Source organism: Diabrotica undecimpunctata, chromosome 2 (genome assembly GCF_040954645.1).
Source record: "Diabrotica undecimpunctata isolate CICGRU chromosome 2, icDiaUnde3, whole genome shotgun sequence".
NCBI lineage: Eukaryota > Metazoa > Arthropoda > Insecta > Coleoptera > Chrysomelidae > Diabrotica > Diabrotica undecimpunctata.
In genome coordinates, this window is record NC_092804.1 from 58986815 (window position 1) to 59013465 (window position 26651).

Consider the following 26651-nt stretch of genomic DNA (forward strand, 5'->3'; position numbering starts at 1 on the left):
CGTCGGCTTTTGAGGTTCTTTGATGTCGATGCCGACCATTGGCGTGGAAATTAAGAAAAGGGATCAGTTATCAAATGCATATTTCAAGAAAAATCATATAATTTTTATTAATTTTTACATAATTATATTCAGGAAAATTTCTCAATTTTTGGGCAGAAATTGTTTAAACAATTTTTTAAACAAATTCAAAATATCACCTTTTGTGCTCCAAAAAATATTTTTTAGGTTTTTGGGTGACTCTAAATAAGATCTATGTCATTTTTCTCAAAAGTTAATAGTTTTGGAGATATAAGCGATTTAAAATCCGAAAAATGCGATACCTAATATGCATTTTCGAGGCTTGAAAAATATGTAAATGAGTATTTTTGAGATTCAAGAGTATCTAAACTAAAGTATCAACATTGATTTTGGTGAGAAATCGGAGCAATATTTTCCGTAGCAGAAAAAGGTGATCTTTTGAATTTGAATTGTTTCCGGCAAAAATGTCCGGCACCCTTCAACCTTCGATTTGTTTAAACGGGGCATTTTTGAATAGGACTCTTCAAAGGACAGAATCAGTTTTTTTTTCAAATGGGAGCGGGCTCACAACACCGAATAAATAACAAATTAATTCTTTCAAATTAAAGCTTGTTAATTTTAGTGATTTATAAGAATATTGGACTTATTATTTAGTTTTTACATAAACCATAATATTTTTTTACAATTATCTGTAAATAATGGCTCATTCTGTCAGAAAATTTTAAAACATTGTCTATCCAGCAATTAAGATAGTCAAGTGAAATTTAATTTTTAAACACGGCCTACTGTTAATGCACAAACAGGGTGAATCTTCAATATTTTGCTTCGAGTTAGAGATATCTGAAAAAGTTATTTGGAAAAGATGTTCCAAATATTATTTTAACCCCACATAACAAAGTTTTATGTCAAAATTCGCACTTTTACTTTTTTCATTAATTGAAGAGCTTATTTCCAGTGTCTTAAATCCAAAATTTCGATTTTTTAAATTTTCTTTTTTTAAACTTTAAAAAACAAACAACTAAAACAACTTCTTATTTACCATTTAAAAGTGCATATGAAAATTGTAAAATTGTATAATTTGTATGTTAAATTTGTATGAAAATCTGTAATTTCATGGATTTCATTATATGGATGTAAGACACTTTGGAAATAAGCTCTTCAATTGTAGTCAGGATTCTAAAACGGACAGTTGGCTGTCCCGAGATGCATCTTTAGACAGCCAATTGTAGATTTAGGATCGAGATTACAAATAATACTGAAAAACTAAAATTGCGAATTTTGTCATGAAATTTGGTATGTGCGTTTACAATAAGTGGAACAACTTTTCCAAATAAGTTTTTCCGATTTCTCTAACGCGAAGCAAAATATCGAAAATTTACCCTGTTTGTGGATTCGCAGTAAGCCGCGTTTAAAATTTAAATTTCAGATGACTATCTTAAAAAAATGTGCACTAACAACATGTATGACTGTGCAAAATGTCAAATCTGTATGTATTTTAGTAGCTGATATATAGAGTTGTCTTCATCTTAAATGCGACACACTGTATAATAATGAATACTAGTGTTCAAGATGCATCGCGATAGCTGTAAAGAAATTAATTAGAAGGACTGAAAAGAATCGTCAGTGTGCCTGTAAAATTGTAAACTGTTCGCTGAATAACGTCTTTTGCAGCAGTGTCAATCCTACCCAATTTTTTATTTGGTCGCTTTCGTTTTAAGGAATGATCTGTAACTGTGCCTAATTTAATAATTGTATATATCGTCTTATACCCGATTTTTTTAATACATGAATTCTCGAAACAATTGCATTATCAGCCATCCCAATATTTTCTTTTTTCAATCACTCATACATATTTAAAACTATTCTTTGGGATTGTACGTGCAAATCTTTATTTTTTAATTCAGAGCTGTCATTAACATAATTGTCATTATTTATTGATAACACAGAAGTTGATGCATCTTAAAAAATGCCATCCTAGAAAAATATAATATTACTTATAACTTATATTACCTATACCTTATAAGCCTCCGCCTCTGCAATAGGAAATATTTTAGGGTATCGCATAGCAGACAACAGGTGTTCATTAGAATTTATTGGTTTGCGCTTCGCGCTGTTGCCATAATGCATGAGTTTAAAATTAGTGAATATAACCTTAATACCATTATTAATATATCTGCAATTTTTCATGTTTCCAGGTAAGGTATAAAATCAATGAAATTTGGAAAAAAATAATACAATTCTTGAAACCGTTTTTGAGAACTTGGATTCTTAAAAGTTGTCTGATTTCTTAAAAGTCGATCATTATATCTATAAAAGTATTACCGCTAAATTCACCAACAGGGCAACGTCGAACGTTCAAATTCTCTCCAGACTACAATGTTGCCAATATTCGAAAATTACTTAGAATATAAGTAATATATACAAAGTTCACGGTTGCTTTAATTCATTAGTGAAGAGTCCATGGAAATATTAGTACCTAGTTAATTAATTTATATATATATTTTTGAGAATAAGTTCATATTATTTTTTAAGAGTGTCGTTCGTTGACTAGCAATTGAATAATAACGAATAGAAAATAGAGAATATTTTTTAAATATAACCTTAGGAATTTTAGGAAATATGTCTGACAACCTTGATTTGAAAGGCGGTCTCTTTGATACCAGAATAAGACATGTTTATGTTGGAAAATTATTAGTGGATGTACTATAAGTTAATGTTGTATTTAGATCATTTACATTTAAATATGTATGTTTGTTCTCATCTATTCCCTCTACCATAAAAGAATTAGGGTCAAAACTAAGGTGAAAGAAAGTATTCTATTCTATCTATTCCATAAATGTTTTAGATTTAAAATAAGGATTTTACCATATTTAGTTGGATAGAGACAGTACAAAATATTCTACATTTATAACACCATTTTGATGATTTTATTATTCCAGGTGAAAATGAAGCAGAACATGATAAGATTCTTGCTGAAGTGGTAGAAAGAGCTGGACAGTATGGAATAAAATTGAATGATAAAAAAGTGCAATTAAAAGTAAAAGAGGTTAGTTATGTAGGTCAAATATTCTCTGAAAGTGGAGTTAAACCAGACCCTCAGTATGTTCAGGCCATAGTACACCTTGAAGAACCTAAAAATAAAAATGAACTCTTAAAGATATTAGGGAAGATAAATTATTTAACTAAATTCCTGCCTAATCTTTCAGATATTCTTACACCTCTAAGAAATCGAATAAAAAATATTGTTCACTGGTTATGGACTAATAAATCTCCAGGAAGTGATAGTATACCCGCGGAACTTATTAAATGTGGAGGTGCTACTCTGACTAATCATATATATATAAAATCATACTGAGAGCCTGGAATTAGGAACAAATCCCAGAAGAGTGGTGTATTGGGATCGTTTGCCCGCTACACAAAAAGGGCGATGAATTAGAATGCATAAACTATAGGGGAATAACCCTCCTTAATACAGCATACAAAATATTTTAGAGTATTTTATATGGTCGCCTGAGTGCATATTCAGAGGAGCTTCTTGGCGAATATCAAAGTGGTTTTAGGCCTGGTCGATCAACAACAGACCAGATCTTTGTGCTAAGGCAAATACTGGAAAAAACCAATGAATTCAATATCGACACATACCATCTTTTCGTAGACTTCAAATCGGCCTATGATAGTGTCCTAAGAAATAAATTGTATGAAGCCATGGATGAATTCCACATCCCCGATAAACTGATAAGATTGGTTAAGGCTACAATGCGTAAAGTTGTTTGCAAAGTCGAAATACAGGGCGAACAATCACAGGCATTTGAAACGCATGTTGGGCTACGACAGGGAGATGCGCTGGCGTGTCTCCTTTTCAACATAGCTCTGGAAAAGGCGGTCAGGGATGTCCAAATAGACAACAGAGAAAACATTTTTAATAAATCATCCCAAATTTTGGCATATGCAGATGATGTCGACCTAGTTGCCCGCACAACACGCAAGCTAAAAGAAATGTATACCACCTTGTCAAACGCCTCAAAAATATGGGCCTGCAAGTAAATGAAGATAAAACTAAGATAATGGCATCAACACCCAACAATAGAGCCAGAAACATCGGCCACCAATTCACGGTTAATAATTCTACCTTTGAAGTGGTGGATGGACAAATTCACATACTTAGGCTCCCTGATCACCAAGGAGAACGTCACGATGGAAGAAATCAAGCAAAGAGTAACCCTAGCAAACACCTTCCGGGACTGTGGAATGACCTCGACGTGGTGGAAGGCCGAGTAATTGGTCTTGGTCTCTATTAATGTGAGGGGAGCACGACCAATGAAACCAAGAACAGTCCAAATTAGCGTCCGGCGTCGGTGCACCGGGTGGTCGCCGGACTCCGCCGCCGGACGCTGAAAGGCGCAGCAATCATTCCCAATTGCTGCGCCTTCTCCCCCCACCCAAAATCCTTCATCTGATTGTATTAATCCCTGACAAAAATTTGAAGGCCCTCAGGCCCTCACTGCCACCCTCCATGTCTACGGCATAAATCACAGTCACCAAATGGTCAACGACCAAAATATCCAAAATACATCAGACCTGAACTCCGAGTACAATCAGATAGCATCACCCACTTCTTATCCATCCATTATCCTTTCTCCCCACAGTGTAGGGTAAGCAGCTACACTGAGGAACACCAGGCGGTATACGAGCGTTGCTGCCACTGCTACCGGAGAAAACCGAGGCAAATCAAGAGGAGCGCACCTCGATAAAAAACCCGCAATCCCGGCTCGTGAGCCACCGTGACCAAGGGATGAATGGCTGCGCGGAAAGCAGTCGCAAACGGTGCCCCCGGGATACCTGGCACCCTCCCGGGGCGATAAATGCCTTAGCTGGATAAGGGAGCACTGTCCAGCTGGACCTTTATTCTTCCCGACACGTGGGAACATACATGGATACGAAACGAGAAAAACACAAGGAGAACGATGACGACCGGCACGAGGACACGGGGTGGAAACAGTTTGATGAACAGAGAGAATCGGAGATTTTGGGAAGAAGAGACTCCATAGGTGAATCACCTGCGAGGACTGATAGCTTGGGAGAGAACGGGATAATCGGAAAAAAGGCAGGGACCGAAGAGCAAAAGAGTAAGAATATGGACGACTTAAGAGAAGCTAAGGCTGTAGAAGAGAGGAGAGAAAGTGAAGAACTAAGCGCGATAAGAAAGGCGGTGGAAGAGGTCCTAAAGAAATCGAAGGCACTCCTCAACATGGCAAAGGAGCACGTAAAAACCAAGGTTGAAATTAAGACTGCAATAACGGCCCTACACAACATGTCTAAGTCGTTACAGACCAAAATGGAAAAATACCAAGAAAAACCTGAGATCCTCATAATGGAAACAATAGAGAAAAGGGACATGAGTGTCCAAGTGGAAATAGAGGACATAGAAAAGGACATGGAAAGGAGGAAAAAAAGAATGGAGGGGGAGATTGCCGCTTGTTTAGAGAGAGGTATGAGCGAGGAAGAATACGAGAAATATGTAAATGAAGAATGGCCGGAGGATGGCTTTAAAAGGACAAAAACAGCAGAGAGAAGGGAAATTGTCCCAACAGGAAACAAAGATGTGATAATTGCGTTGGATAAAAGAGAGAAAAACGAATTAGTAGACAACTACATCGCGGAGTGGACACAAAGCCACACGGGATTGGATTAACTAGTAAAAGAACAAGGTAAGGATCATACAAACTATGTCCTAAATTGGTTTACCTCTGAAATGAGGGGAGGAAGGAGCCGAAAAACCATAAATGCCGCTTACACGATCCCGATCGAACAGGGAGGATTAAACAGCTTGACAAGCGCCATGGATTTAGTAGAGGCCATAAAGGAGGTAGGGAACAAGGGAAAGAGCGAGCAACATCTCTATTGCGTAGTAGGAGAGAACATGCCCTGGGTAGAACTAAGAAAGGCGCTGGAATATGGCCTGCAGAATATTGAAGCGGAGATTACACTGGTGGTTTCAAATTGCAGAAGAAGGACAGAAAGAGGAAACATCACCATCAAAGGGGGCGAGAAGTTGTACGCCGATATGGTAAAAGAGGTCAGACAGAAAGTGGATGTAAAACACAGCGGGGTAGACATCAAAAAGATGAGAAAGACAGCACAAGGAGACCTACGTCTGGAGCTGATAGGACCCAGGGAAAAAATCACGGAGCTGTCGACTCAGATCGCGTCAAAAACAGGCCTGGATGTTAACTCGAAAGTTCAGGAAAAGCTGGTGCTAATACACGACGTTGACCAAACACTGGAAGATGGGGAAGTCATAAGGGCATTGGGAAACACTGTGGGATCAAGAGAGGGAGGAGCATCAATTGAAATCTGCAATAGGAAAGAGGGACGGTTTGGGGGAGATACGGTAGTAGTCAAAGCTAGTAGAACAGCAGCTGATGCACTGATACGGCAGAGAAAGGTCCTGATAGGACTGGTGAATTGTAAGGTCATGGCACCCAGATACCGACCAATACGCTGCTACTCGTGTCTGCACTTCGGGCATACCAGAGACAAATGTAAAGAAAGGGCTGCAAGGGACAAATGTCTGAACTGTTGGGAGGAAGGGCACAACGCCAGTGAATGCAACAATGCGCCACATTGTGGAATCTGCAGCGAGGACCACAGGACAGACTCGGAATACTGTCCTGAGTTCAGGAAGCTCGTAGCCGAAAGAGACTCTAGGGGAAGAGGCGCAAGTGCGCCGGTAGGAGGAAGATTCGGCCTTTAAATTCGACTCTACGGGGGATGAATTTAAAGGGTTGATAATAGTGCAGGTGAATTTGGGGAGATGTAGGGCGGCACATGATTTGCTCAGGATCAGGGGACAGGAATTAAAAGCGGACCTGCTGATAGTGTCCGAGCCAAATAAAAATATTACAGCCCAAGGAGGCTGGATCACGGACAAAAGGCAAGATGTAGCAGTCTAGATTAGAAATAGAGAGCTGGGGGTAAACACCTGCCAGAGGAAAGCCGGATTTCTGATCCAGGATCTTGGGAACGTCACAATAGTGGCGACATATATCTCCCCTAATATCCCACTAGGAGATTATAAGAATCTGGTAGAGGAAATAGCAGAAACCATAGTAGGAAAAAAAAGACTAATCGTTGCTGGGGATCTGAATGCAAAGTCTATTTCATGGGGGGCGCCAAGGAATGACGAGAGGGGAGAAATGTGGAATGAGATTATCCAGACTCTAAATTTGGTGGTACTCAACAACGGTAAGGCGACCTTCGTCAGAGGAGAAAGTCAGACACATATTGACGTCACAATGGCAACGACGCCGATAAGTAGAAAGGTGGCAGAGTGGGACGTTCTGGATGGAGAAATATTCACTCATCACAAATACATTTTGCTTAAAATTAGAGGAAACGTAACAAAACCAAGGGAGGTAGGCAGGTCGAAATATCTTGACAAAAGAAGAGTTAAAGAGGAAATCCAAGGAATGGAAGGTGAGGCCCGAAACTTCGAAGAGGGATACGAGAAAATAAAAGATATAGCAGAAAGGTGCAGTCCGCGGGGAAGGAGAACAAACAGTCGTCCCTATTGGTGGACGGAGAGGATTGAAGAAATAAGAAGAGGCTACATCGAGCTAAGAAGAAAAGTCACGAGGGACAGAGGGAGGCATCGAGTGATGGAAGAGGAGGTAGAAAGATTAAAAGCCATGAAGAAAGAGCTGGTGCGAGAAATAAAAGGCGAAAAAAGGAGATGTTGGAAAGAACTTTGCGAAAATCTTGAAAATGATATCTGGGGAGACGCCTACCGAATAGTTGTCAAGAGTTTTAAAGGGACAGGAGGCTTCTTTAAGATCGAGGAAAGTCGAAGGAAAGAACTGGCTGAGGCTCTTTTCCCACAGAGGGAAGAAGTAAGATTTATACCACTCCAATTAGAGACACCGGTGACTGAATTCACAAGGGAAGAGGTGACGGAAGCTGGCAAAACGCTCAAAGCAGGAAAAGCGCCTGGACCGGATAGAGTGGTACCCGAGATAATAAAAACCATCACTGAGGATAAAGTGCAATGGGTACAGGATATTATGAACAACCTGCTAAGAAGACAAGAGTTCCCAGGAGACCTGAAAACGGCAAATCTCATACTTATCCCTAAACCAGGAAAGGAATTAGAGGAGCCCGGGGCGTACAGACCTATATGCCTGTTAAATACCTTAGGCAAAGTCTTTGAGATTCTTGTGAAGACAAGGCTAGAGAGGGAAATAATGGAGAGGGGTGGCATATCCGACCGGCAGTATGGGTTCAGGAAAGGGAAATCTGCGGTAGAGGCTATAAGCAGGATCAAGAGGGAGATATCCATATGTAGGAGCAGATGGATGGTGGCTTTCTTCCTTGATATAAGAAATGCTTTTAATAGCGCTAGCTGGGAAATTATCGTCAGACTACTGGGCGACTTGGGGATATCTTCCTATTTGCAGAATTTGGTTAGGAACTACTTCACAGATAGATGCATCAACATTGCGAGAGGTAACTCTATGAGAACCACGACAGGAGTGCCGCAAGGCTCCGTACTGGGGCCATTGCTTTGGAATGTTCTTTACAACGAGATTTTGGAGACCGACCTGGGCACCGGCGTACAGGCAATAGCATATGCGGATGATCTGGTGGTGCTGGTGGAACACGATGAAAACTGGTCAATCATGCAGAGAGGGAATCGAGCCCTCAACAAAGTGAAGACGTGGATGGGAAGCAGAGATCTCATGTTAGCGGCCGAGAAAACTGAAGCTATGATTCTCAAGGGTCCGAGGGCCAGAGACCATATAGTTTTTGTCCTGGAGGGAGAAAGGATCGTACCTGCCAAAAAAGTGAAGTACTTGGGAGTAGTCCTAGATACGAGGCGAACTTTTGGCGAGCACGTGAAATATGTCGTTAGCAAGGCAGAGGTGAGGACTGCGGCGCTGACAAGGATAATGCCCAATGTGAGGGGTCCGGGGACCGCCAAAAGGAGAATTCTAATGGAAGTGGTCCACTCTACTATACTTTACGCGGCACCGGTATGGCAACAAGTGCTTAACATCAAGAAATATAGACGAATGCTAGAGAACGCCCAAAGGAAAGCACTACTAAGGGTAGCACGTGCATACAGAACAACATCAACGGTGGCCATACAAGTGATCGCGGGTGTGTTACCCATCCACTTGATGGTGAAAGAAAGGGCAGAAACCTACGGGAAGGATGAGCAGGAGAAAATAATAGCCAGGAATAGGAGCATAACGGAATGGCAGGAAGAATGGACAAATGAGCATAGAGCGGCCTGGACGAGGGTATTAATTCCAAATATCGCAGACTGGATGAAGTGCGGGGACAGAGACACCAATTACTTTTTCACCCAGTTCCTAACAGGGCACGGCTCCTTCAGGGCCTATCTAGAAAGGATAGGGAAGGTTGCGGATGGAAATTGCACAGACTGTGGAGTGGCTGACACGGCCGAGCACTGTGTATTCGAGTGCAGAAGATTTGATGAGGACAGAAACGAATTGTACAGAAAGCTAGGTAGGGTAAGTACAAATACCCTAATGCAGGTAGCAATGAGAGGAGAGACTGAGTACAAGGCAATATTGGAGGCAGTAACTCAAATTGTCAGAAAGAAGGAGATATTGGAGAGGAATCTACAGCAAAGGTAGGTAAGAGAGTGAGAGAGAGGGCGAAAGAGAGAGAGAGAGAGAGAGGGGATGGGCTATTCATGCGATGCACCGGTCTGAAGAGGACCTACCGCATGAGTAGCCTGTATAAAAGGGGGTGGACTTTAGTTGGCAGGCAGGGAGCTATGGGTGTATCTGTGAGCACGACTCCTCTGGGGGGACTGCGTGCGGATGGATCCCTCCACCCTGAATCCAACTCAGGCCAGGTCATCCTTAACGGGGACACGGCCTGGTACGGTCTTTAGAAGATTTACCACCAAAAAAAAAAAAAAAAAAAAAAAAAAAAAAAAAAAAAACCCTAGCAAACAAATGCTATTTTGGACTGAGTAGACATATGAGACGCAGAAACTTAAGCCAAAAAACAAAAATAACCATATACAAAACCCTTATACAACCAGTGTTGACATATAGGTCGGAGACATGGGCCATTTCCAAAGCAGATGAAAATCTTCTGCTTATATTTGAATGAAGGATCCTGAGAAGAATATTCGGTGGCATCTGTGAAAATGGTGTTTGGAGAAGGAGGTCAACTACGAGATATATCACAGATATAAACATATATTTGGTGGTAAAGACGTAGTATCCTTTATAAAAATAGGAAGTCTAAGATGGGCAGGGCATCTGGCAAGATCACAGCAGAACAACCCTCCTAGAAGAATCCTTATGTCGCAACCTGTGGAAAGTAGAAGTAGGGGTAGGCCAAAACTCAGATGTAGGGATGGTGTAGATGAGGATGGTAGACAAATAGGCGCAGCAAACTGGCAACAGTTGGCAATGGATAGAACTGACTGGCGTAATAGACTTGGGAAGGTCGAGGCTCTTTTATAGGGCTGTAGCACCAATGATGATGATGATGGTTATGGACTGTTGATCATACACAATGTTTGTCAAAAATAAAAATATTTATAGCTTAACTACCTACTTTACAGATCTTTGATAAAAATTCACCAATAGAAGTTCAAACCGTTGCTAGTCAAAATGGTATTGTGGTGTTTGCTTGTTGCAGAATAAAAAACCGGTAGCTTGACGGAAACAAAGATAAAGTGGGCACAGATAGAAAAAGAATATCTTGCAATAAATTTCTGTCTAAGTAAGTTTTATCATTTCATATATGGTAAAAGAAGTTTTGTAAAAAGTAACCATAAGCCACTTGTAAGCATATACACCAAAGATATTTGTAAACTTACCAATAAATTACAAACACTAAAATTAAAATTTCTCAAATATGACTACACAATAACCTACTTACCTACAAAATAATATATGTACATTGCAGATTTACTCTCCAGATCTGTTATTAGAAATAAAGTAAAAGACGATCCAGACATGTTAGACATTGTTTACTCTGTAGAAATTAAATTACCTATTTCTTAAGCAAGGATAAGTGAACTTAAAGATGCAACAGGTGAAGACGTGATTTTAAAGCAAGTAATAGGTAATTGTGAAAATGGTTGGCCAGAACAGGGGAAAATAAGTCTCGAAGTTGGAATGTATTACAAAATAAGAAATAACATGTTTTTGGTAATCTTCTATATAATAATTTTAAACTGTTTATACCATTTAAGTTAGGATCTATAACGTTAATAAAATTACATGTAGAAAATTTTGTTATAGAAAAAAACCAAGTCTAGAGCTAGAAAAATGCCGTAGCTAGCTTCTGAATTAGAACAATTTGTTTCTAAATGCAAAACTTGCTTAAAATATACTCACAATATTCAAAAAGAACCATCATTGCAACATGAAAGACCAGACATATCTTTTGCAAAAGTAGCTGCAGATATATTTAACTAGCAGGCCACGATTATTTAACTGTTATCGACTACTACAGCAATTAGCTTGAATTAATTCCATTGGAATGTAAAAGAGCAAAGGAAGTGGGTGATAAACTCAGAAATCTGTTCTCAACACATGGTATTTCTAGCAGTCTTGTTGCAGACAGTATGCCATTTAGCAGTTGTGAATTCAAAAAATGTTGTGAAAGCTTTTTTTTAATATGACCTGTAAGGGCAAAATAAAAAATGTAATGACTCTGGTAATGTTGTACAGCTAGCACTTTTAGAATATAGGACCTCGTCGCTATCACGAATAAATATTTATCTGTCAGAATTGGTAAATAACAGACTGTTAAGAACAATATTAGCAGTATGCAATAAAATCTTAGAGGACAAACCTAAAGAGGAAACGTAGACAGGAAACATTATTATGATAGACAGGTCAAAGAAAGAAATGCATTTTAGTAGAAAAGTATAATGCTTAAGAAAGACAGGGTTTGAGTGCCCGCATCAATTACAGATAAACATGAGGGTCCTAGGTCATATACTGTAAAGGATTTCGAAAATAATAAATATAGAAGAAACTCATCGTTTATAAAATCTTCCCCACATCATTTTAATACTCATCCTGAATTGCATCCTAGTTTAGAATTGCCTATAGAGAATCTTATAAAAATATGTCAAATACATCACCAGACAAACTTGATAACAATTTCCATAATCATGCAGTTCAAGTGATAGTAGTGAAAGTGAGATTCAACCTCAAACTAGATCAGGTAGGAGAATAACCAAGCCTTCTAGATTTATGGAGTAAAAAGAGAGCTATAGCCTAGGTTGGCAGGCTAGGAAGCTTATATGTGTCCTCATGTACATGTTCTCATTAAACATAATAATACAATATTTAATGTAAAATATAATTTAAAATACTTGCCTTTTCGAATATTCTGTTTAAAAATGTCAACAAAGTCATCTCGGTCAGTTCTGCTTTGTTCATGCCAAAAACCAATTTTATGCATTAACTCGTGTATAGTGGTTCCGAATTTTTTAAAACATGGGTTACCCAAATTTACAATTTCTTCTCCATCTGATACTCTTCCTGTTGAGGTAAAACAATATCGATCCTCATTAGTAATGTTAATATAATTGTCATCATAAAACCTTCGAGGAATGAACCTAAATATAATATAAACATTAAAAGTATGTACATGTATACATATATATATATATATATATATATATATATATATATATATATATATATATATATATATATAGTGTGACCCATTTAGATTGGAAACACCTCTATAAAATTTGAAGTTGTTAACCGATTTTAACCAAATTTTTTTTAATGTCATGTAATAAAAGGTCTATTGCGGGACAAAATATGAAATGTTTAGTTAAATTTTCAGGGCATTATACGATACTTTTTTTTCGTCGAAAATGTAGAATTTGTATTAGCGATTTTTTTCTTAAAAAAATTTCTACGCCACTGGATTAAGAGTGGCTTCAAATAGCTATGACAAAAATTTTATTAAAATATATTTATTAATAACAAACTTATGATAACTTAAAATTTAAAGACTCACTAAAAAAACACTCTGTATTAACGTTAAAAAAACACTCTGTATTAACAGAAACATGGAAACATAATTTTAGTTTAAATCCTAGTTGCCTCTACAAATCCACCATATAATTGGATACATTTGTCGTAGCGTTTATGAATATTTCTAATTACATTTCTTAGTTGTTGAGGAGTAATTTCTGCACATGCGTGTCGAATTCTTGCACGAAGTTCGTTTACGTCTCTTGCACGGGTTTGGTAAACTTTTTGTTTGATAACTCCCCAGAGAAAGAAGTCTAAAATTGTGAGATCTGGCGATCTGGGTGGCCAATCTATCAACGGACTACCCCGGCCTATCCAACGATTCGGAAAATTTTCATTTAGCCATTGCTTCACGGTTCTGGCGTAATGGACAGAACACCCATCTAACTGGATATACAAATTTAATCGTTCATTAATTGGAAGCTCATGAAGAGCATCCCACAACTCGGTGTTTAAAAATTCTAAAAAGTTCTGTGAGTTTAAGTTTTCTTCAAAAAAGAAAGGACCAATAACTCGCTCGTTGAGTATACCACACCAGACATTGATTTTTTGAGAATACTGGCTTTTATAGTTTATTACCCAATGGGTATTATCTGTTGTCCAATAGCGACAAGTCTGTGATGATACCACTCCATTTGTAGTGAAAGTGGTTTCGTCGGTAAACAACACGTTTTTTAGAAAATTTATATTGTTTAAATATTCCCCTTGGGCCCATAAACAATATTCTAAACGTTTTGCTTCGTCGCCTTCTTGTAATGTGTGTAAGAATTTTGGTTTGAAAGGTTTAATATTATTTATCTTAAGACATCGCCGAATACTCTCTCGAGGCACATTCAAATATAAACTGGCATTCCTTAAACTGGCATTAGGGTTATTTCTGAAATGATCTAAAATGATTTGATCATTTTCTCTTCTTCTTTGTAATGGGTTATTTTTTAAAATTAGTTTTGATACTGCACCATATTCATTAAATATTCTATTTATTTTACCGTACCGCAGCTAATATTTGGAAGATCCGCATGTCTGTCATTAAATATTGTACAAACTTCCCTGGCACTTCTATCGTTATCTCCCAAAAGACGTATAATTTGCAGATATTATGCATAAATTTATGCTAGCACTGCAATTTGTATGACACAAATAATGTCAAACAGTAATATCGTTGTCATGGCAACTGAGATTTAAGTTGTAGCATGTAAAGTTAATAATAATGTATAGTTCGTCCCAAACCCTTCTTTCAGTGCTTCATAGTTGATCGAATTCTCTCTAACACATTAAGCTAGAAATGACAGAAAAAAACGTGAGTCTGTGATTATTATACATAGAACTTAGAAAATTATTTATCGTAAAGCTAATTCTACTTACGGGTGTATAATTGGTTGGAGTTTAGAATACTCTATTATAAATAGATATCCAATCGATGATGAGCATAAATATAATTTGACGCAGAAGATCTTGATCTTGACAGTACTTTCACAACGTCAACTGATAAAATAATTGTCATTCTAGGTTAGTATTATCAGACATTTTACAGTGAAAATTTAATTTTGTATTTATTGTCATAAAAATATTTTAAATATTATATTATTCTTAATTAGAAAAAGAGGGATTACGATCCTGCAACTGTCAAATTTAACTAAAATGACATGCAATAATTCTCGACATTCTTAAAATCCTATATTATGTCAAAATTAGTGACGCACTGAAAGAAGGGTTTGGGACAGATTTTAAGTGCTTTACTTGCATTAAATGTTTATGCTATTTTAAACATTTTTTGTCTAGTAGTGGTTTATTATTAAAATTATTTGAAAAATAATTAGTTTTATGGTTATCTGTTGGTACAGGGTGTTCTTTTTTGACTCGTAGCTTAGTGAGTTTTAAAATTTTAAGTTGTTATAACTTCGTTATTAATAAATATATTTTAATGAAATTTTTGTCATAGCTATTTGAGGCCACCCTAAATCCAGTGGCGTAGAAATTTTTTTAATAAAAAAATCGCTAATACAAATTCTCCATTTTCGACGAAGAAAAAGAATCATAGAATGCCCTGAAAATTTAACTAAATATTTCATATTTTGTCCCGCAATAAACCTTTTATTGCATGACATTAAAAAAAAATTTGGTTAAAATGGGTTAACTTCAAATTTTATAGCGGTGTTTCCAATCTAAATGGGTTAACAACTTCAAATTTTATAGCGGTGTTTCCAATCTAAATGGGTCACACTGTATATATATATACAGTGTGACCCATTTAGATTGGAAACACCTCTATAAAATTTGAAGTTGTAAACCCATTTTAACCAATTTTTTTTTAATGTCATATATATATATATATATATATATATATATATATATATATATATATATATATATATATATATATATATATATATATATATATATATATATATATATATATATATATACATATAAAGAGAGAAAAGGAGTACGACCGTCAATCCAAAATAAACTAAGGTACACTCGAAGAGTGGTGGGTTTTTCGGTCAAAGTGGAGAAATAAAAGACTAAGAAGGTGGCTACTTCATCTATTTATTGAAGACGTTTCGCTTTCTGCTCAGAAAGCATCATCAGTTCATCTAAAAAGAACAATATGAAACCAAACATCCATAGAGAAGTTAAAAATGTGTGTTACATTACAAAGACATGTAGCAGTCAATGATGTTAAAAATATGAAAAAGCTTACGAAACTGGACATTTAGAGTTAAAGTTGTATAAAACAATTAATTGAAACTAAAGTAGAAACCCTCAATTTAGAAGAGTGATATCATAGTTTAAACGCGGAATATCCTCAAATTTAAATGTACACAGCGGCCCTCGAAAACTGCCTGTTTTCTCGATTGCAATTTGCGTTTCCTCATAAGAAATTACAGAATATATAAAGTAGTATATTTATTTGTGCTTCTCTATAGTAGACTTGACCAGAAGTTGTCGAACAGTGTAGCGAATTCTTGTTCACAAGTAGTGATTATGGTCATACAAAACCTGTATTCTTCCATGCAGCGATTATTACCGTCATAAAAATACAAAAAAACCTGATCTTTTCAATAGTAAAAGTTAAGCACAAAATTGTAATGAAATAAATTTTATTTATATGTTCCGTTTCGTTACATATTTAAATTTATAAAATAAAAATCGATATTTTAAAACAATATTTTTCAATCGTTTGGCAACTTTGGAATTAGCGACGGAACCCCGTTTCAATTCAGATCCACAGAAAACCGTCAAACTAGTTTTTGTCGAGCGAGTGCCCATCAACAATAGGTTATTTACATTGGCGTATCTGAGAGTAGGGTATTTTATGCGATAAGTTTGTGTTATTGATAAAACGTGTTATTGATAATACGAGTGTTATAGTTTGTCGTTTTATAGTAAATGTTTAGTTATATTCTGTGATTATTTGGTTTGAGTTTTATTGGAGTTGGACGAAAAACCGAGTTGTTCCAAGAGAAGACTGCAAAATTCTGATGTTGATTCCAAAGATTCCAAAGAGACGGAAAATGTTAACGTCCGAAGAGAAGGTAATAATACGAAACGTTTATAAAGCAATTGTCGGCAGAAAAATGAAATTAAATGTTAGCCAAGCGGTCGACATTTGTAGCAGTTTAACAAAAGTATCCGTTAGCTGTATTTATCGTGTACTTAAAAATACATCGGAAAATAAAAAGCAAGAAAAAGGTAAAACTAGAGGTAGGAAAAGCATTGTTTTGGATGACGAGACAAAGAATATTATACGTCGAAAAATTCATTCATTTTATTTTCCGAATGAAATTCCAACACTGAAAAATATTTCTCAAGAGCTCGAAAACGATGACTCCTTACCCAAGATATCTCGTAGATTCTGAACCAGGACCATGCGTGAAATAAACTTTCGATATGTAAAACTCAACAGAAAAAGTATGCTATTAGAAAAAAATAAAATTATTGTGCGGAGAAGAAAATATTTAGAAGAAATACGCAAAATTTGTTATTTGGATGAAACCTGGATTAACCAAGGTTGGAAAAGGTCATACAGTTGGAAAAGTTTGGCAAGATTTAAATGTCAAAAGTAAATGCGAAGCATTTATAGAAGGCTGATATACAGGATTAAAAGCTCCATCAGGAAAGGGACGGCGTTTAATCGTCACCCATATAGGAAGTGATACAGGGTTTCTTGATGATGGTTTTCTTTAATTTGAGTTGAAAAAAACAGGTGATTATTAAAGAAATTGAAAGGGAGGGTTCAAGAATGGCTTACAGAAAAGGGGATTGCATACAAAGAATCAATGCTCAAAATTTAGCTCTAACTAGATTGACACTCATATCAAAGTTTTACTAGAGCCAATTATAATTACACCAGGTGGTGAAGATAATGACAGCGATAGCAGCACTGCATCTTCATGTTTAGACAGCGAATAATATTTTCTAATAGTTTAATAAGAACATCAGCATAAAAAAACCAAAAACAAAAAAAAACGAGAATAACATAGTAAGTGTGTATAGTGTTTGTGTTTAAACACATCAAACATTATTTTTATTTTGTTTTTATAGAATTTTATTTTGTTTTATAGGATTTTATTTTGTTTTGTTTTATACTGTTTAAGTGTTTTGTTCATTTTATTTAATAAGACAATATGGCTCTTGGCGAACACCCATTTAAAAAAAGTATCGCGCCACAAGACATACCTCTGGGGTGGTGAGGAAAGTCTTAAAATTTGTTTAAAAAAAAATTTATTGTGTAACTGTTTAAGGACGGGTCACGTCAAAAGACGTTTTAGCGTAACTTCCGCGACAGCCGGTTGGCATCAGTAAACTTTCTGCAAAATGACTTCTTTTTTATAGCTTTTTGTTTGTGGCATTCTGTATTTTTAGGGGAATGTAGGGAATGAGCCACAAAATATTTATTCATATGTTTATTTATTGACGTTTCGATCTCTATATCCAGAGACCGTTTTCAATTATACAAATGATAGTACTATTTATTTTCTATGGCTTTTCGCTTGTCGTTCTGTATTTTTAGAAACGATGTTGGGAATAAGCCACAATATATTTATTCAAATGTTTAATTTACGGACGTTTCGATCTCTATAAAGAGACCGTTTTCAAACACACAAATGACAGATATATTTATTTTTCTATAGCTGCTTGTTTGTGGCATTCTGTATTTTTAGGGAGAAGGTTGGACATAAGCCACAATATATCTATTTACATGTTTAATACATTGACGTTTCGATCTCTATTCCGTTTTTAAAAATAGAAAAAAAAGAAAATAAACAATATAAGATTATAAAAATATATAATAATAAACAAATAAAATAAATTTAACTACCATTTATATCTTTGAAAGCGGTCTTTGGATATAGAGATCGAAACGTCAGTAAAAACTTGTAAATAAATATATTGTGGCCTATTTCGAACATTAATATTTGAAAAATAAAATATAATTAACGTTAAAATAAAAGTAAGTGTTGTAAAAACAACATTTTATATTAATTTCAGTTTATTTTTCGTTTCCACAAATGTTGAATTTTATCTTATGCGACAGACTGTATTTGACAGACTGTCAAAAGTGCGGTAAAAAAGTGCATTTAGTTTTCTCTATAGTCGCGCGCCCCTAAAACGCCGGTATAAAAATGAACAATTTATTAAAGCGAACTCTTTATTTAGTAATAGTGCCTTTGTAAATATTTTCTCGTTATTAAATGTGTAGTATCGATTAGTTACGCTTATTTTTCTCTAAGTACAAACCCCTATAAAACCAAACACATACTGAACCATCGCCGTGAAGTCTGCTTATCTATATCGAAGGAAACTCTTGTACAGTCCATGGTCCTAAAATATTTGGTACTGTACACGCACGGGGAAAGGAATTTAATAAGCTTTCTCCCGAACAATTGTTGGAGATCAATCAAAGTTCCAACAGTAAGTGTACGTCACTGGATTTCCAAACAGCTTTCCGCATTTCTGGGCCTTTAAACGATGACTCACTCTCTCAAATAGTGAAATTATACCATAGGTATAGTTTACAAATTAACAAAATTAGCATAGCAAAAGAACATGTGATAATCATACACGTATATAAAAAAGTTATTATAAAAACTTATGTAAAAAAAATTAAGGTTTTTTTTATGTGTAAAGAACTAGAAAGATCATGAGAATGCACTTCCAACAATTTAAATTGTTGGAATTGTCAGATGCTGCTGAAATTTGGAAAGCTTCTGGAAAGCTTCATTTTTGGAAATTTAAAAGTTTCTGGTGTTCCCATGCTGTTTCTATGCCGTCTACAAGTTTTACTTGTATTTATTTTGTATGTTAGTCTATTCTGTCATAGATTTGTGGTTGATGATTGCCATACACTTTTAATGTTTAGTATTTGGTCTTTTTACTTATCAGCGATTTCTTAAAACGTAAAAAATGTTGCCTATAAATATTAAACAAATTATAAACTTACTTGATACATGTATATTTATGAAACGTGGCAAATGCGCGATATATAATTTCCTTTTGTTTATAAGTATAACTCCCGGTTATCTCATACGGAATGATTCCTCTATCCCATCTAAATATACCCCCAACTATGCCGTTTCGCAAGGACATCTCAGGTAATACGATATCGCCCTCAAAATAAATTCCGTTTTCCTCGGGATTCGCAGAGTATACTTTAGATTTTTTCTCTTTAATACTTGTTTTAGCAACACCTTTTAGGAAAAGCAAAGTTGACAGCAAAAGCACACATAAAATATATTTCGACATGACCCAGAATTAAGCGCTGATAAACTGAGAGCTAAGGACATTTGAAATCAGGTTGATACGTTTTTAGTGGAAACATAATTTTATTTTACATAAACAAAAACCTACATATAATGCACTACAAATATATAAATTCAATTAATAATCAAATAATAATTACCATAAAAAATGTGCAATCATAATATAGACGAATGTGTGAATGTGTCTATCGAATGTGAGATAAAGACACCTCGATATTTTTGTTATTTACGAGATTTTTACCGCACATTTTTTTATTTTTTATTATCATGGTCTACAAAAAAATATTGAAAGAATATTTTTAAATTGGTTTGCCATGGAAAGTATTATTTTAAAATCTTATCAATTTAATATTGTGTAATGTACCTACCTACTCACATGTAAGATAATTAAAGTATCTATGTATTTCTATATAGTTTTTAGTCACCTGGTATATGTTATTTACAATTATGAAAAGTTCTCATGTATAATCACTAATAATTATTTGCTGTTAGAAATCAGAATCAATACTCTTCATAAATATTTTCCTATTTAGAATAAATAAGTTTCGCTAGTTTATTCACCTAATACTTCGTATCTATGGAATAATAATAATTTATTTCTCTTATTTCTTTGTTCGATAAGCTATCCGTATTTGCTATTTTAATATTAATATTTGAGTCCAATCTCTTGTACTCAAATCCATCCAGAAACATCGTTAAATAATTGTAGATAACAGAACTTATATATTCATAGTTTTAAGAAATAACAAACAGAGTGTAATTTTCATCCTCTAATATAATAAATTTATACATGTCAATATATTCTGTTTAATTCCAAAACAAAGAGTTAGTCCGGAGAAGAAATAAACGCATAGTATTCCATAACAAAATTTGGTGTCAGAACGTGGGATATTAGTAGCAGAGTTCCTCTGATTGCTGATAGAAGGAGAGCTGAGGAATTTTTGAATTGACTTGTTTCCTTCGAGGAATCATTCAAAAAAAAACTGTCAGTGTGGAAAAATCGCCACTACAACTAATTACATTGGGGTCCAGTACATCCAGTTCGAAATCCAGTTCCAGTCATAACCCAATTGTAGTTCCATCGGAAGTAGAGGTGAACCCGTGGAATAATAGACTATGCGACCAACAACAATATTCTACTTGTAAGTACATTCTATCTTAAATTCTGTCTCATATTTTAAAAATCTTGTAAACGTATGTCTACTTTATATCCTGATATAAGTAACTTATTTGACGAACAAATACCTTCTCCCGACTCAAATTCTCTTTCAAATTCTTCTACTTCTAATTCAAATAAAATGTCAGTATCAATTGAAATAGCTGAAAAACTTCTCATTCGATTTGATGGTACAAAATCAAAATTATACGAATTCATAGACAATTGTGATAAAGCATACAATTTAGTAAATCCGCAATCCAAACCCATCTTATTAGCCATTATAGAAACTAAATTAACCGATAAAGCTAGGGCCATAACTAGAAACAGAACATTTGACGAATGGAAAGATTTAAAAGACTTCTTATTAGATGCTTATTCTGAACGCCGAACTGAAGGTCAGTGGCAATTGGAATTACATTCCTTACGTCAGATGCCCAGTGAAAATGTAATGTCATTTGCAAATAAAGTTGAAAATTGCTATATAAAATTAATAAATACACTTGATCCAGACTTATCTCCAGATGCAAGAAATGCATGTACTAAACTCTTAAAAACTCAAGCACTAAATGTCTTTATTAGAGGATTAAACAAAGACCTCTCTATTTTAATCAAAGCCCGAAATCCAGATTCCTTAGAAAGAGCTGTTGCTATAGCAATTGCCGAAGAACAAGAACAGTTATCAAGACAAGAAATTTTCAGACCATTCTGTAATATTTGCAAACGAAATAACCATTCCTCAAATAACTGTCGATATAAAAACAATTCAGATAGAAATGTTAGACATCTTCAAAATTCTAGTTTTCAAAACCCAAAATATCCTAATTCAAATCTTCAAAGGTCAAATTCTCAAAATCAAAATTATAAACCTTCAAATTCAAATTCCAATTCTGATTTTCCTCCAAACTTAAGAAAAGAAAATACCAACACTTCCCAACGTTTTTGCAGATACTGCAAAAAACCAGGTCACGTTATAGAAGAATGTAGAAAACGCGAATTTAACAATAAAAACAAAAATCCAACAAATTCTTTAAACTTCCAGAATCCTCGACAACCAACGGTCGATTCTCGAGGAGTTCGTTCAGTTCAGGCCGTATCACAACCATCAACTTCTCAGTCACTTCCTATGTAGATTTACCCTTAGTAAATAATTCTAATCCATCCTCTTGCAAGTTTCTAATCGATACAGGCGCAGATATTTCTTTAATTAAATATTCAAAAATACTAAACATTCCAAAAATTTATTCTAAGTCTATTACTCTACGAGGCATTGATAAAAATGTCTTAAATCCAAATAAAACTATATGTAGTTGTAACGTAAATTTCAAGATAAAAGATTTTGTCCAAACTCATGTTTTCTATGTCGTAGAAGACGATTTTCCTCTTCATTTCGACGGTATATTAGGTAGCGATTTTTTTGAAATAAATAAATGCCAAATTGATTATAAAGAAAATAAATTAAACTTTAAAAATTGTTCTATTTCAATCGAATATATAAAATCTCCATTAAACAATGACAATGACGAATTTCTGAGAGATCAAAATATCGAGACAAGTTCTAATATCGATGAAATATTTCCTTATGATGCTAAATCCATAGAGGATCATTCTTATTTAGAAACCAATGATATCCAAATAACCTTAAGTAGTGAAGAACTACTATCCAATCCAATTCAATCTAAATCTAACTCTAAATCCAAAGAAAATTCAAGTCCAAAATGTGTAAAATCCACTGAGATATGCACAAATAAAACTTGTAACTCTTCACGAAATCATAAATCAAAATCCTGTTCAGAAGAAAAATCCTGTTCAGACGATCTTATACTAAATCAAAACTCTAATTCTAACTCAAGAAGTAATAAAACTATTCTATCCGCAAGAACTGAAACAATTGTTCAAATTAAAGTAATAAATAATGAATTAAGCGAAGGATTATGTCCCGAACGCGAAATCTTTAAAGGTGTATTTTTATGTCCTAGTGTTGTTAAAGTAAAAAATGATTTCTTTTTAACCTCAATCGTAAACACTACTGAAACGGATGTTGAATTAAACGATATTCAAGTAGCAATAGAAAAAATTCCAAATTTACAAAACAATGCAAATATACGAAAAATGTCTTCTTATAAAGATAATACGAATTCTAACAGAATTGCTAAATTAAAAAATGCCTTGAGAACAGATCATTTAAATAGTGAAGAAAAATCATCTTTAATTTCTATTTGCAAGGAGTACAATCATATCTTTTATCTGGAAGGAGATCAACTTACCAGTACAAATGCCATAACTTGCAAAATTCCTTTAAATTCTAATGTACCTATTAGCACTAAATCATACAGGTATCCTGAAGTACACAAACATGAAGTCGAAACTCAAATAAAAGGTATGCTAGATCAAGGTATTATCGAAGAATCAACTTCGCCATGGAATTCGCCCCTTTGGGTTGTGCCAAAAAAGGCCGATGCTTCAGCAAAGAAGAAATGGCGAATTGTTATAGACTATCGACGACTAAATGATATTACTATAGGAGATTCATTTCCACTTCCGAATATAGTCGATATATTAGACCAATTGGGTCATTCAAAATATTTTTCAACAATAGATTTAACATCAGGATTTCACCAGATCAAAATGGATCCTGAGGATTCTCCAAAGACTGCTTTCTCAACTCCGTCTGGACATTATCAATATTCACGAATGCCATTTGGATTAAAAAATGCTCCCAGTATTTTTCAAAGGCTAATGAATACTGTCCTCTCAGGAATACAAAATTACAGATGTTTTGTCTATCTCGACGATATAGTCATTCATGCCGATACATTAGAAAATCATAATAAAAGATTAAAAGAAGTATTCGAAAAATTGTCTACATTCAACTTAAAAATACAACCAGATAAGTGCGAATTTTTTCGTCGCGAAGTAATGTATTTAGGACATTTAATAACTGAATTTGGTGTCAAACCGGACGAAAAAAAGGTATGTGCTGTTACAGATTTTCCTATACCCAGAACACAAAAAGATATTAAGAGCTTTTTGGGTCTCACTGGTTATTATAGACGCTTTATAAAAAATTTCAGTGCTTTAACACAACCTTTAACAAAACTGCTGAGGAAAAATGTTGAATTTAATTGGACAAGCATTCAACAACAGTCATTTGAGAACCTGAAATCAATACTTTGTTCAGAACCAATACTTCAGTATCCAGATTTTACCAAACCCTTTGTCTTAACAACGGATGCTAGTAATTATGCAATAGGGTCCATACTTTCTCAAGGTAAAGTACCAGATGATTTACCTATTGCTTATGCTAGTCGTACCTTGAACAAAGCGGAATCAAACTATAGCACAACAGAAAAAGAATTACTTGCAATTGTATGGAGTGTTAAACACTTTAGACCATATTTGTACGGAAATAAATTTTTCATTTATACGGATCATAAACCACTCACATGGCTATTTAATGTAAAAGATCCCGGATCAAGACTCGTTAGGTGGAGATTAGCATTAGAAAAATATAGCTATGAAATTATTTATAAACCAGGTAAATTAAATCAAAATGCTGATTGTTTAAGTCGTCCTCCTTTAACCATATCTGAAACAAATATTTGCGAAGAAAACAAAAACCCGGCAACAATCACCTTACAAATAAACAAAATGAGTAAAGAAAATAATGACACTTATTCACAGTTCTTATCTAAATCCGAAACTATATTAATAACAAATGATAATATAAAAGAAACAAATGAAAAGATTACATCATTTTCACAAAATTTAGCATTGTTTGTTTCCGTAGATTTAAATTTTAATGAGATCGTTCAGAAACAAATAAATAAACAATTCAGTCATATAGAAAAATTGAAAGCCAAAAATCCAAGACTAAATGACATTATATATATTTCTGATCAAAATAAAAACTTTTATTACATATTTATAAAAAATAATTATTGGGACAATACCTCTTATGAAGATATATTTAATTCCCTAATAAAATTAAGAGACTGGTTATTAAACGATAAAATATTAAAAATTTGCCTACCCAGAATAACTTTTAGCTACGATAAATTAAGTTGGGGAAAAATTAGATCTATGATTAGATTTATTTTTAGAAAAACTGATATATCTATTATCATTTATCATGATATACTAACAAATCCTGAACCTGAGGAAATAACTACAATATTACAAGAGAATCACACTAGTCCTACGGCTGGACACTCTGGTTTTCATCGGACATACAATCGTATAAAAAAACATTTCAAATGGAATAATATGAAAAATGATATTAAAAACTTTATAAAAACCTGTGAATCTTGTCAGAAAAATAAACTCGTTAGAAAAAAATTCGTAAAGCCCATGGAGATAACAACAACAAGCTCAAATCCATTAGAAAAAATATTTTTAGATATAGTAGGTCCTTTACCTTTAACCGAGTCAGGTAATAAGTTCATATTAACATTACAAGATGACTTAACAAAATTTTCTCAAGCTTATGCAATTCCGAATCATGAAACCAAGACTATCGCTGAAAATCTGGTTCGTGGATTTATTTGCAAGTTTGGAAAACCCGATATAATAGTTACTGATCAAGGCCGAGATTTTACTTCCAAATTATTTTCTCAAATCGCCAAGCTTTTTAAAATCAGACATATAAATTGTACTGCTTATCATCCAGAATCAAATGCTGCATTAGAAAGGAGTCACGCTACTTTAGCAGACTACCTTAAACATTATATTAAAGCTGATCAATCCGATTGGGACGAATGGCTAGATTTTGCTATGTTTTCATATAATACAACTAATCATACTTCAACCAAATTCACACCATATGAACTAATATTTGGATATACACCTAATCTACCTAGCAGTATAATACGACCAGTAGAACTCAAATATACATATGAAGATTATTTAGATAATTTAACACTTAAGCTTAGAAAATCTCATGAGTTAGCAAAAACGAATCTATTAGAATCTAAAGTAGTCAGTAAAAAATATTATGACCAAAAGATTAATGACACCGTTTTCTTAGAAGGACAATTAGTATATCTCCAAAATGAGCAAACAAAGAAGGGTCAAACCAAAAAACTTACACAAAATTATAATGGACCTTATAAAATTCTAGAGATAAATTCTCCTGTCAATTGCACAATTTTAGTAAATAAAAAACCAATAAAAGTTCACATGAATAGATTGAAACATGCTTTTGTTTCAGGTATGCAATAATATGGCTGACAAATAGTGAACAAATTCACAAGAAATATACCAATACTCCTATCAACAAATCACCTGGAATCTATTACGAACACATAAAAAATGTTCAATTTATTGAAACTCATTGGAACATATTAAGTCATATTCCTTTACAACCTTTTACAGACAAATTAAATTTTGTAGATCTCACCTATCAAAAAACATTAAGACTGTGTCAAAACAAACCAGTTCTTATTGAATTACGATTATGCGATACTTCACTAAAACTCTTAGGACAAATCATACCTAGACTCTTTCAAGATGAACAAACTTTAAAAAACATAATTCTGCATGAACATTTTAGACCAAAACGCGCTCTATTTAATGCAATTGGATCTGTTTTCAGGACCTTATTCGGTACCTTAGACAGTGATGATGCTGAAAATTTCAATAATGCTATTAACAAAGCTG

General features: G+C 34.4%; 1 protein-coding gene across 1 annotated transcript in view; it reads right to left on the minus strand.

The window, feature by feature from the left end:
* Positions 1-19839, minus strand: part of LOC140434608 (hatching enzyme 1.2-like) — a 34625-nt gene extending 14786 nt beyond the window's left edge. The window contains exons 1-2 of the mRNA XM_072522994.1: positions 19519-19839; positions 12399-12640 (exon numbers count right to left, since the gene is read on the minus strand). Of these exons, the coding sequence (XP_072379095.1) occupies positions 12399-12640; positions 19519-19820 (544 nt within the window). The 5' untranslated portion in view covers positions 19821-19839. The remainder of the gene's footprint in view (positions 1-12398; positions 12641-19518) is intronic.
* Positions 19840-26651: the final 6812 nt, after the last annotated feature.